General features: G+C 61.0%; 5 protein-coding genes across 5 annotated transcripts; 3 read left to right on the top strand and 2 right to left on the bottom strand.

Moving 5' to 3' along the window:
• Window positions 1-645: 645 nt before the first annotated feature.
• On the top strand, window positions 646-2,362 carry VTJ83DRAFT_2248 (uncharacterized protein; the record flags this gene model as incomplete). Its single annotated transcript, XM_071008497.1, has 3 exons — window positions 646-994; window positions 1,081-2,054; window positions 2,153-2,362. 3 exons carry the CDS (start codon window positions 646-648, stop codon window positions 2,360-2,362), a joined length of 1,533 nt encoding a protein of 510 aa, XP_070868788.1.
• A 331-nt stretch (window positions 2,363-2,693) lies between these two features.
• VTJ83DRAFT_2249 (uncharacterized protein) lies at window positions 2,694-5,863 on the bottom strand (the record flags this gene model as incomplete). The annotated part of the gene is made up of 4 exons (XM_071008498.1): window positions 2,694-2,879; window positions 2,956-5,361; window positions 5,448-5,656; window positions 5,785-5,863. 4 exons carry the CDS (start codon window positions 5,861-5,863, stop codon window positions 2,694-2,696), a joined length of 2,880 nt encoding a protein of 959 aa, XP_070868789.1.
• Window positions 5,864-6,513: 650 nt separating this feature from the next.
• Window positions 6,514-7,467, top strand: VTJ83DRAFT_2250 (uncharacterized protein; the record flags this gene model as incomplete). Its single annotated transcript, XM_071008500.1, has 2 exons — window positions 6,514-6,688; window positions 6,776-7,467. The coding sequence occupies 2 exons, from the start codon at window positions 6,514-6,516 to the stop codon at window positions 7,465-7,467; spliced, it is 867 nt and encodes a 288-aa protein (XP_070868790.1).
• Window positions 7,468-8,160: 693 nt separating this feature from the next.
• On the bottom strand, window positions 8,161-8,987 carry VTJ83DRAFT_2251 (uncharacterized protein; the record flags this gene model as incomplete). Its single annotated transcript, XM_071008501.1, has 3 exons — window positions 8,161-8,556; window positions 8,667-8,795; window positions 8,868-8,987. 3 exons carry the CDS (start codon window positions 8,985-8,987, stop codon window positions 8,161-8,163), a joined length of 645 nt encoding a protein of 214 aa, XP_070868791.1.
• A 1,483-nt stretch (window positions 8,988-10,470) lies between these two features.
• VTJ83DRAFT_2252 (uncharacterized protein) lies at window positions 10,471-11,814 on the top strand (the record flags this gene model as incomplete). Its single annotated transcript, XM_071008502.1, has 1 exon — window positions 10,471-11,814. The coding sequence occupies one exon, from the start codon at window positions 10,471-10,473 to the stop codon at window positions 11,812-11,814; it is 1,344 nt and encodes a 447-aa protein (XP_070868792.1).
• Between the last annotated feature and the right edge of the window lie 674 nt (window positions 11,815-12,488).

A 12,488-nucleotide genomic window follows, 5' to 3' on the forward strand; every position in this document is an offset into this window, starting at 1 on the left:
TGGTTGTGGTTGTTGTGAGCGACTAACTGGGTAGGAACTGGTGATAACAAAATTGCAAAGCTCAAACCCTATACCTCCAAAGATATGAGACGAACTCTTTCAACATGAGAGAATGGAGAATTGGGCCCGGCCTGGATCGTACAAGCCCAGCTGCGGTGCTGGGATCCTAGCGTACCCGACCTCGACGAGAGCCTCGACGTTCGGCGTGTCTTGGGTGGTTGAAGCTGTCTTCCCAGGTTGTGCGGGTTGGCGGGGAGCAAAATCAATTGGGACCTGATGTCATCGCTCGTCTTTCGCCGAGCCAATGGCTATTCCCACTGTGGGGAGACCCCTCCAGCGTGTTGTGGGGAAAACACCCCGCCAACTCTTCGTTTGGCCCAGGCCCTGCAGAAGAAAGCCGCAAGCAGAAATGGAAGCTTGGACCGCATCGAAAATGTCGACCCTCTCAATCGACAACCTATCCATCAACGCCAAGATTCACCTCACCTCACCTTTGTGTGTTCTCTCCCATCACCGCTGACTGACCCGAGCTCGGCTCGGCCCAGAAGCTCCATCCCGGGGCATTCCCCCTCCCCCCCCCTTTTTGTTTTTTTTTCCCGACACTCGACGCTCAACTCTCGACACCGAGACGAACCGCTGTCCAACATGGATTCGCCCGTGGTGACCCAGCTCTTCCGGCGATTATTCCGCCACCATCCGGCTTGCCAGTCCCGCCAGAACCTGGCGGCTCTGGCTTCGGCCCTCCGAGACGTACGACGCCAGCACCGGCTCCTGCAGCAGCAGCGCCATCATGGCCGTCGCTGCTACTCCTCGGGCGGCCGCGGGGGCGGGCGCACTCCGCAGTACGACCTCAACTGGCAGCAACGCTCCGACATCTTCCAGCAGGACATGTCGGACGAGTTCAAAAAGTTCCCCCTGGTGACGGCCATGGATCTGCGGAACCGGACCGAGAGGCCCCGCCGCGTCAAGATGCTCATGCGGGACTTCATCGAGGGTCAGTCTGTCTCTTGGGGTGTGTTGGACGGCGCCAATTGGGAATCGCTGACCTTGTTCCCGCTCCTCTCCCTTCCCCGGCGCCAGACAGCTTATACAACCCCAACTACGGCTACTTTTCCAAGCAGGTCGTCATCTTCACCCCCGGCGAGCCCTTCGACTTTGGCTCGCTCTATGACGAGCTCGACTTCCACTCCCTGCTCTCGCGCCGCTACGTCGAGTTCGAAGACGCCCTCGACGCCGTGTCCCCCAGCGACACGAGGCAGCTCTGGTACACGCCGACCGAGCTGTTCCGCCCCTACTACGGCGAGGCCATCGCCCGCTACCTGGTCGCCAACTACAAGCTGACCGCCTATCCCTACCACGACCTCATCATCTACGAGATGGGCGCCGGCCGCGGCACCCTCATGCTCAACATTCTCGACTACATCCGCGACGTGGACCCCGACGTCTACGACCGCACAAAGTACAAGATCATCGAGATCAGCACGCAGCTCGCCACCCTCCAAAACTCGCAGCTCATGCAGTCCACCGCCGCCCGGGGCCACGCCGACAAGGTCGAGATCATCAACCAGTCCATCTTCGACTGGTCCCACACGGTGCCCTCGCCCTGCTTCTTCCTCGCCTTTGAGGTCTTTGACAACTTCGCCCACGACGTGCTGCGCTACGACATGGAGACCCAGCGCCCCCTCCAGGGCCTCGTCCTGATCGACGAGCACGGCGACTTTTTCGAGTTCTACACGCCCCACCTCGACCCCGTGGCCGCCCGCTACCTGCGCGTCCGCGAGGTGGCCACGGGCGGCCGCCACAAGGTGCCCTACCCGACCACCCGCCTCGGCCGCTGGCTGGCGGGGCAGAAGCCGCTTTCCGCCAACCTCAGCCCCCCCGAGTACATCCCCACGCGCCTCATGAACTTTTTTGACGTGCTGGGCCGCTACTTCCCGGCCCATCGGCTGCTGACGAGCGATTTCCACTCGCTCCCGGACGCCATCAAGGGCCTGAACGCGCCCATTGTGCAGACGCGGTTCCAGCGCCGGCCCGTGCCCGTGACGACGCCTTTGGTGAGTGGCGTGACCTTGCTGAATGACCATCAGCCAACAGGGCGAGGTGGCGAACCAGGACGAGACTGACATCGTTGCTTTTTCTCTCTCCTCTGTAGGTTCACCAGGGCTACTTCGACATCATGTTCCCGACCAACTTCCAGACGGCCGAAGCCACGTACCAGGCCATCACGGGCAAGCTGACGCGCGTGCTGTCCCACGAGGAGTTTATGCGCCGCTGGGCCTACCTCGAGGACACCGAGACGCGGAGCGGCGAGAACCCCCTGCTGACGTGGTACAAGAACGCCAGCGTGCTGTTCACCGTGTAGCGGTCGACAGCTCGTGAGCTGTACATGCGTGCATACATACACATGAGTTCGTACCTAACGTACGGAACCTGTACATTCGCTGGGTATGAACATACAAACGTGAACTTTGATGGATCTCACACAAACGCTGCAACCGCACTGGACAACGGCGTCTTCGTGAAGGTTCATGTCGCTTCCCAAGTCTATGTCAACTTCAGCCCGTCTACTATATACACCACGAGTTGGACTGGCACTCTTTAACGTAACCGGAACCACGTTGGAAGCACGTCAGTTACGAAAACAATCATTAACCACCCCCGCCCCCTCTCGACATTTTCCCTCATGTCAATCTTCAAATGCCAAGCTCCTTCATCTTCTCCACCAGCCACTGCTCCGCCTTGGCGACCGCCTCTTCGAGCCTGGTCGGGTCGGCGCCCGCGCCCTGCCGGCTGGGCTCCTTGCCTCCCGTCTTGCCGCCAATCACCTCGGTGACGGCCGCCGTCCATTGCTCGGCCGTGATGCCCTTGGACGAGAGGTGCTGTTGATCTCCACGTTAGCCTGCGATCCTAACATCATATGCGCGATGGGCTTCCAAGCGAGGACTTGAAACGTACCGTGCCAACATAGACGCCGTGCATGACGGCATCGTCCTTGCTGCCCGCAAACACGTACACCGTCCTCTCCTTGTCCTTGGTCTTGTAGTACGTCATGACGTCGGCGATAGCCTTGGCGTTGGCCGAGATGGGGAGGTGGCCCACAAAGAACTTGCTCTCCTTGTTCTCGTCCTTCTTAAAGTGGCCCTGGACCGTGTCGAGGGCCGTCTTGCTCTCGGCCTTCTGGCGCTTCTTTTGCTCGTCCACCACCTCCTTCTGTATCTTGGCGAAGCGCTGGCGCAGATCCTCCTTGGCAAGGGTCGAGATGGCGAGGGCGTCGAGCTCGACGGCGGCGGCCTTGATCTCGGCCGCCTTTTGCGGGCCAAACTCGAGCGCGGCGATGTGGTCGAGCTTCTCGGCAAACGTCTGGGCGTCCTGCTGCGCCTGGTGGGCGCCCTCGCCCGTGTAGGCGACGATGCGGCGGATGCCCTTGGCGATGCCGCTCTCCTCGACGATGATCAGGTCCTTGATCAGGCCCGTGGCCTCGACGTGGGTGCCGCCGCAGAACTCGATGCTGTACTTGCGCCACTCGGGGTTCTTGGGGTTGGCGATGAGCTCGTCGACGTCGACGCCGATGGACACGACGCGCACCGGGTTGGGGTACGTCTCGCCGAACACGGCACGGAGGCCCTCGATGCCGCGGGCCACGTCCAGGTCCACGTCCTTGGCGTACGTCTTGAGGTTCTTGCGGATGTCCTCGTTGCACATGTCCTCAATCCTCCTGATCTCGTCCAGGCTCACCTGCGCCTTGTGGCTGAAGTCGAAGCGGAGCTTGTCCTGGTCGACCAGCGACCCCTTCTGGTGGATCTCCTCGCCGAGCACCTCGCGCAGGGCGTGATTGAGAACGTGCGTGCCCGTGTGGTTGTTCCGGATCGGCTGCCGCCGCAGCTCATCGTACTCGCAGATGACCTCGTCGCCGGCCGTCAGCTCGCCGTACTCGATGTAGCCGTTGTGCACGATGTAGCCGCCGTATTCCTGGACGTCGAGAACCTTGAACTCAGCGACGCCGTCGATCAGGATCCTGCCCGTGTCGGCGACCTGGCCGCCCGACTCGGCATAAAAGTTTGTCCTGTCGAGCAGCACGCCAATGGGCGTGTTGGGCGGGAGCTCCTTGCTGGTGGTGCGGAACTCGTTGCCTGTGAAGATGAGCTGCACCTTGGCCTTGATGTTGCCCCTCTGGTACTTGGCATCCGAGTTGGGCCGCGGGAGGTTGACCGTGCTCTCCAGCTCGGCGATTTGGTGCACGTTGAGTTTAGGGAACGTCTGGACGGCCTCCTTGACGGCCTTGCTCGCCTCCCGCGCCTTCTCGCGGGCCACCTCGACCTCGGCCTCGTCAATGGTAAGGCCGCGCTCCTCCGCCATGAGCTTCGTCAGATCCTCCGGGAAACCGAACGTGTCGTACAGGCGCCACACGTCGGCACCCGACAGCTTGTTCTCCCCGGACTTGACAGCGATTGAGGCGTACTTCTCGAACTGCTTCTCGCCACGATCCAGCGTGACGGCGAAGGCAACCTCCTCCTCGTCCAGGATCTCCTTGATGTCGGCCTGCTTCTTGCGGAGCTCAGGGAACTGGTCGCCCATCTGCTCGACCAGGGCCGGGAGGATGCTCGAGAAGAAGGAGCCGATCTCGGCGTTGAAGTACTTGCGGGCGTACCGGACGCCTCTACGAAGCACACGGCGGACGACGTAGCCGCGGCCGATGTTGTTCGGGACAGCGCCGTCGGCGATGGCAAAGGCGAGCAGGCGGATGTGGTCAGCAGCGACACGGTAAGCGGTGTCGACGCCATCCACGTCATCCTTGCCGTACTTGTCCGAGTACGGGCGGGCGCCGGTGACCTCTTGTATCCTCGCGAACAGAGGGGTGAAGATGTCGGTGGCATAGTTGGAGACCTTGTCCTGCAGGGCGGACACGAGACGCTCGAAGCCCATGCCCGTGTCGATGTGCTTCGCGGGAAGGGGCTTCAGGGACTTGTCCTTTTGGCGATCGAACTGCATGAAGACGTTGTTCCAAATCTCCACCACCATGGGGTCGTCCTGGTTCACGAGATGCGCGGCGTTCCGGCCCCCGATCTTGTCGTAGTGGATCTCGCTGCAGGGCCCGCACGGTCCCTGGTCGCCCATCTCCCAGAAGTTGTCCTTCATGTTGCCGGGCAGGATGTGGTCCTCGGGGACGCCGACATCGAGCCACAGCTGCTTCGCCTCGAGATCCGGCTCGAGGTTCATCTCGGGGTTGCCCTCAAAGTAGGTGACGTAGAGACGGTTCGGGTCGAGGCCGTAGACCTTGGTCAGGAGCTCCCATGACCATTCAATCGCCTCCTTCTTGAAGTAGTCGCCAAAGGACCAGTTGCCCAGCATCTCGAAGAAGGTCTGTCTCTGTTAGCCGGAGAAGTCCACCCACACATCCCGCCGCCAGAGAGCGAGAGAGAGAGGGGGGGAGGGAGAGGCCAACTCACGTGGTGGTAGCTGTCCTTGCCGACATCGTCGAGGTCGTTGTGCTTGCCGCCAGCACGGATGCACTTCTGGGTGTCGACGGCGCGCTTCAGCTGGGCCAGGGGCTCCGACTTGCCGATGGTCCCGAGGAAGATGGGCTTGAACTGGTTCATGCCCGCGTTGGTGAAGAGGAGGGTGGGGTCATTGTGCGGGACGACCGACGAGGACGGGACTGCGGGGTCATGTCAACACCACGATCGCAGGGCGCGCAAGGCGGTTTCGGGTATGGCGACCGCGTTTCGCCTTGAGTGTTTCTTTTTTTTTTTTCTGTTCTCTCTTGTTTGGGCAATGAATGCTTACCGATGGCATGGCCCCTCTCGGCAAAGTAGTCGAGGAACGTCTTGCGGACGAGGGGCCCAGTCCACTTGACTTCGGCCATGGCGGGCAGTGTCGACGAGGATCGGAAGGAAAATCGGTTGCCGAGATAGAAGGGCGACGCGATCCTCGGGTGCAATCTGCTGAGGGTGCTCGAGGCTGGAGGCCGTCGAGTCGAAAGGGTTGAAAAAGACGAATGGGACCGACGGAGAAGAGACAGCTTGAATGCGGTTGGCTTGGGGTTGTTTGGGCGAGTCCTCGAAAAAGAAGAAGTCGAAGTGGCGGTTTCGAGCAAGTTCTCGAGCGGGGCAACTTTGTGCTGGAGGGTGCGTCGCGGGGCATGCGGCGAGCCGGGATGCCCGATTTTAAAACAGCCGGCGCCAGCCTCTGCAATCCGCCTTCCGTTCCTCACCAGCAGATCGGAACCCGAAATCGCCGCTTTGTCCCAACGACGATAAACGTACACCTGGACCGACATCCTCTCTCCGCGATCGGACTTTTCCGTCCCGGTACCTTATCTCGAGCTCGAATTCGGCATCGATTGATCTGCGCCGTCCTGCCGAGGCCCAGTCAAGCAGGGGAGTCGGGCGATATCGAGGCGAGAGACCGTTAATAGTTACGATAAAAGAATAAAAAAAAAAGAGGAGCCAGGTTACTTTCTAGACACAATCCTAGTTAGCAGGCGGGCTCGCGCCTACAGCGGCATCCCTGAGGATGGACATCGACCACCGCCAATATCACCACTTCGACCATGGGGCTCTGCACCAGTACAACAACCAACACCAACAATCGGAACCCGCGCTGCTGCGAATGCAGCGCAAACGCAAGGCCGATGCGCCACCCGAGAACAACGAGCGGCTCTCCAAACGCATGAGCTTGCTCAACCTTGGTATGCGCCGTTCTTTTCATTGGTCGCAACCCATCGCGGCGTGTGCCTCGGAGACAGGCGACCCCGGACTGACGCTAGGCGCACCAGAGAACTCGGGCCAGAAGCTCTACGTCCCCGTTGAGAACCCCGACTCGCAAGCCGCCGAACCCACCACGGGCGTCGCAAAGCCCAAGAAATCCCACCGCGCCCGCGCGCCGGCCGACAATTCGGTCATGCAGCTCGACGACTCCAAGTACAAAGTCTACATCTACAACCTCGACGACGAGCTCTCCTCCTGCTCCTCCGACAACGAAAGCGACGCCTCTCCCTCCTCCCCGGACAGCTCCGGCGACGCCAACGGCAAGCTCGTCTTCCTCCACGACATCGACAAGCACCTCCTCGCCAACCGCATCCCGACCCGCGTGCTCCAGGACCCGCGGCCCGACCCCCGCGCCGAGCTGGCCGGCAAGGAGCTCGTGCTCTACAGCGTGCCGACGTCCCTGTCCGTCCCCGCCGAGCACGACAGCGTGCGCAAGGCCATCATCGAGGCCCGCGCCCGGGCCCGCGAGCGCCAGAAAGCCGAGCTCGCGGTGGCGGCTGCCGCTCGGGAGGGCATGACGCCGAGCCCGACCAGGCCTCCGACGGCGACGACGACGTCTTCAACCTCGGCCTCTGCCTCATCGTCAGGCATGTCGCAGGGGGCTATGGCCATGGATGCGGAGCCGCTGATTCCGCCCCCGCCGGTGCCAGCGTCGTTCCCGGGGATGGAGGAGGACCCGGATGCTATGGAGCTGGACTGACGAGAGGTCTTGTCCAGGGATGGGGACCACCGCGCGGCCATACATAGATATACGATACAGCAGGCACGCTCCAGCGTTATCTTTCTTTTCTTTTTCTTTTCTTTCTTTTTTTGCTTTCGGATTTGGCGCAACACGAACAGGTGGGTAGGCGGGCGGGACAGATTTGCTCTTTAGCGCGGTGTTCAGGCGTCTATAAACCTGCTTGCTGCATTTGTTTCACAGGGAACACCTCAACCTCAGCGGGCTGGCTGACACCGGGATTTGGTTCGGAACGATCTATTAGGAGTTTTTTTTTTTTTTTTTTTTTTTTTTTTTTTTTTTTTTTTTGCTTTTGTTGATCATTATTCATTCATCTTAGGACTACTTACTCTCACCTGTTTCTCCCCTACCCGCACTGAGAGCAGCAGGTACTCTGCCTGCCCTTGGTACCTAGGTAGACAGGTGCAAAATGCAGTCACAAGAATAGAACAAGTGTGTTTACCATAATTTTGAGTCCCGAAAATTCAATAACAAAAATAACCAGCCCAGTCCACCAGCGCCATGCTGTGCTTTAAAAAAAAGTCACCCCTTGAACTCCAAACCATGAAACCAGATATGCATTTCCGCCAGGGAATCTTCCGACAGCTGAGGGTGTCCTGCCCCAGCCACAAAAATGCTCCGATACCTCGGTCTCCCCTCTCCGGTGAAGCCCTCCTAGAAGGACCCATTACTGCTGACCAGACGACGTCCCTTGCTGATTCGAAGCGCTCCCAGCAGGCGGCTCACCCCGAGCCTGACCTGGCGGGCTGCTCGGCTCCGGCTTTGGGCCGTTCTCAACGGCCGCTGCGGCAGGGGCAGCGGCAGTGGCGGGCGCAGGGACCGGGGCCGGGCCGGGGCCGGGGCTGGAGGCTCGTACTTTGGCGGACGCGGGGCGTTTGGATCGTACATGGGCGGCGGCATCGCGTACATGTCGACGTACTGCGGCCCTGGGGCCCAGGGGTAGTACACGTTGGACGCGGACGCGGAGGAGGCAGGGCGGCCGTACGGGCGAGGCGGAGGCGGGGCATAGAGCGGGTCGACGCGGGCGAGGACGTCGCGGGAGATGAGGAACTTTGATCGAGCGTCATGTGTTAGTTCTCCATGCATGGAGACATATGGAAAGGGGGCGGGGGGCGGTTGAGTGGGGTTGGTTGGTTGCGAGAGGTGGTGAGGTCACGTACTCGGTGGTAGCTCAGCGGTGGGAGGCCTTTCTTAATCCTATGGTGCGCGTGGATGTAGCCGATGAGGAGGTACAGCAGGCAGGCGACGATGAAGCCGAGGAAGAGAGACCATTTGATAATCATGCCTTCCTGTTGTTCATTGGGTTAACATTGCCTTCTCGTTCTGGGCTTGGTATGTTCCGGGAGCAGGCGAACGCGTACTTTGGAGCTCCAGAAGGACCCGTAACACTCGTCGTCGTCATCGTCATCGAGAAAGCCAACATCCTTTCTGCAGTCCTCGTATCGTCGATGTAAGATGCTGAACGCTGCTGTCGGCGCCATAGGTTGCGCTATGTTGTGTGGGAGCAGGCGAGCTGTTGCGATTCTTTGGTGGCGGTGGTGGGAGGGTCGGCGAGGTGACCGATAGCCCAGGTCTTCAAGGGCAATAACTATGGCAATTTCCAGAGGTCTTGTTTGCGGAGCTTCTCAACGACGGGCGATGCAGCTTGCGGATTGGAAGGAACGCGTGCTGTTGCAAACAGCGAGGAGTGGGAAAACGAGTGGGCGGTTGTGGGACTGGAAATGAACGCGGCGGAATGCGAGATGAACAGTGATAGTTTCCCGAGGCTTGGGCGGCGCCTTCATGGCAGCGTGAGTGAATATCCGCCGCTCGGAGCCAAGAAGAGCCGCCGCGCGCACCGCAGCCGTGGGCAGCGACCTTGGCGATGCCCTGTTTCAAAGCAGCCCCTGGATATCACCCAAGCCACACCCCCTTGTGTCGACTCTGGCTCATGACGACACTTAATTGGCATATCCGCGCCTTGACTGCACCGACATCAGACATTTAGGCTTGCCTCGAGGCGCGAGAATTCCCGATGTGCCAAGTGCCCAAGTTCTACCTAGTTACTACCACATAGTATACGGGCGCTGCGCAAGTATGGAGTAACTACTCTGTAGGCAACGTCGGCATGTGCCTGTGGGTAGTCTGAGCCAGCTTGCGAACTTGGCCAGCGGGATCCTCGTCGGGCAGATCTCGAGAATGCGAATCGTTTCTACACCGCAAATTGCGCAGTAAGGCTAGCTAACAGCTTGCTTCATAATGGTGTAGCTAGCCGCTAGTACATGGTGTATGTACAGGGCCCCATTGATAACCATGGACGGAAACCCCCAGATGTCGGGTGCATCGAGCTGGACAACTATAGTAAGGCTCGGGCGATTCTGGAGGAGGCTGGTGATGATGGAGAGCGTCCAGACCCCCCAGCCATGGCGCCCTCTCAGAGGAATCCGAGGGATGGTCCCTGTCCCGGTCATTTTCCTGATTCGCGCCAAGACATTGAAATCCTCTGCTCCTGTCTGGATGAGGACTAGCGTCTTGGCAGATCCGAACTCTTGCGCCGTGGCAGTTCCACTCCTACGCCCAAAGTTTGGTTTTTCTTTGCTGGATGGATACCAGCGGCAAACCCGCAGTGACATAATAGCGCAGCGACGAGGTTCTGAAAAGCTGCGACGTGCTGGGTCTCCCACTTGTGCGCCGACGGCAAGCCGTTGGGATTGGAAGAAACCCCCAAAGCCACCACCTTGAGCACGGGGGCAAGGCGGACTGGCAGCCGGACAAAGCCCCAACAAACCATCGCCTCTGGACAACGGCGGACCCAATGTCCCGGACCGCCCAGTCCCCTCCTCCTCCTGAATCCCCCTCGCGACTACGACCACCCAACCGATCCGTAATGCTCCGGGAGAGGCACGCCTTTGCCTGAATCTCCGTTCGTCGTGGGGCTGCCACGGCCCTGCAGGACATCATTGTCGCTTCCCCTTCTCAACGGAGATGGCTGTCGCCCGTTGCGCCGTCCGGGTGCCCTCGCTGTCACGAACCCCCCTGCTGACCAGGCCCGCGGTTCGGATGCTGGCTTACCACGCTCCTTCGATGCCGGCCCGTCTCTGCCCACAGCAATCCCGATCCCCGTCGAGCCTTGCCCCTCGCCGAGTCGACGTAGCCGCCGCGAGCTCGCAACGCCAGCAGCAGGGCCGCGCCGGCGCCGGCCTCGCCGCGTACTCGACCTCGGCGCCCTCGCCCGCCGCGGCGAAATTCGTCTACAACGTCTGCGCGTCCTACATCGCCAAGGGCCACGCGTTCGACCCCTCGACCCACCTCTTCCAGTTCAACCCCTACAACCGCGTGCAGCCACCCAAGAAGGGGCGCGGAAAGGCCTCGCGGCCCGAGTCGGGGCAGGATGCCTTCTTCGTGAGCCGCCTGGGCGCCGTCCCGGGGGAGGTCGCCCTGGGCGTCGCCGACGGCGTGGGCGGATGGATGGATAGCGGCGTCGACCCGGCCGACTTCTCGCACGCCTTCTGCGATTACATGGCGGCCGCCGCCGCGGCCGCGCCGGCCGCGCCGGCCTCCTCCCCGGACGGGACCGGCAAGCCGCTGTCCGCGCGCCAGCTGATGCAGATGGGGTACGAGGCCGTGTGCCACGACCCGTCCATCAAGGCAGGAGGGAGCACCGCCATCGTCGGGCTTCTCACCGCCGACGGGCGGCTCGAGGTGGCCAACCTAGGCGACAGCGGCTACATCCTGCTACGCCTCGGTGGGGTCCACGCGTGCAGCGAGCCGCAGACCCACGCCTTCAACACGCCTTTCCAGCTGAGCGTTGTGCCGCCGAGCGTCCTCCGCCGCGCCGCGGCTTTCGGCGGCGCCAATCTCATGGACCAGCCCCGCGACGCCGAGATCTCGCGCCACCGCCTCCGCCACGGCGACGTCCTCGTCTTCGCCAGCGACGGCCTCTGGGACAACCTCTTCAACCAGGACGTGCTCCGCATCGTCGGCCGCGCCATGACCCGCGCCGGCGCCTGGGTCAACACGGACCGTGGCGTCCAGGTCGCGCCGGATCTGCGGCCCTACACGAGCCCAGCCCCAGCGGACGAGGCCGGAGCCGAGGATGGCGGTGCCAACGCGATGGCTACGCTGCAGAGCCAGATCGCCACCGATCTCGTCGGGGCGGCCAAGCTCGCCGGCCTCAGCCGGACCATCGACGGGCCGTTCGCCAAGGAGGTGAAGAGGTACTTCCCTCACGAGGTTTGGCATGGCGGCAAGGAGGACGACATCTGCGTCGTGACGGTCTTGGTGTCGGAGGAGGAGATGCCACCGGCGCCGGCCAAGGCGAAGCTGTGAGGGTGAGAAAATTGTCTCCTAGACCATCACCGCCGCCGCCGCCGCCGCCGCCGCCACCACCACCACCACGCAGCAGACCTCGGCAGGCTTAGAGCATGCAGACGGTCGAAGGATTCCAAATGCCTCTCACAACTCACGACACTTCGCGCGAAAAGAACCGACTCGCAAACACCCGTGCCTGCCCTAGCCAGGCTCTGACAAACGTCACCCCTGCCTGTTCCGAGGTCTGTCCAGAGGTTGAACAGCCCTGGAGTTGACAGATGAAGAGGACGGAAAAACGCGTCGTGTCGTCGTCACCATCGTCGGCTTACCATGTTGCGTATACGCACTCGCCGCGATGACATCAGCACCAGCACATCAGTATTATCATCATCGTCATCATCATTATCATGACGTTGGATTTTGCGTACTGTTCATCCGGACCGAGCAAGCAAGCAAGCAAGCAAGCAAGCAAGCAAACAAACAATTAAAGCAAGGAATGAAATTCGAAAGCATATGGGATGGGATGGAATGGGATGGGATGGGTATATAAAAGATGAGGATAAGCATCGCACTGGGCATGATGGGAGGGGGAGAGATAGATCTAGACGCCTACCTAGACGAACAACCCTCGGAACATGACAACCCATTTACTTGGCCGCCGACGAGGGCCGTCAATCAGAGATCCAATCTCC

The sequence above is a fragment of the Remersonia thermophila genome, chromosome 2 (genome assembly GCF_042764415.1).
Source record: "Remersonia thermophila strain ATCC 22073 chromosome 2, whole genome shotgun sequence".
Lineage (NCBI taxonomy): Eukaryota > Fungi > Ascomycota > Sordariomycetes > Sordariales > Chaetomiaceae > Remersonia > Remersonia thermophila.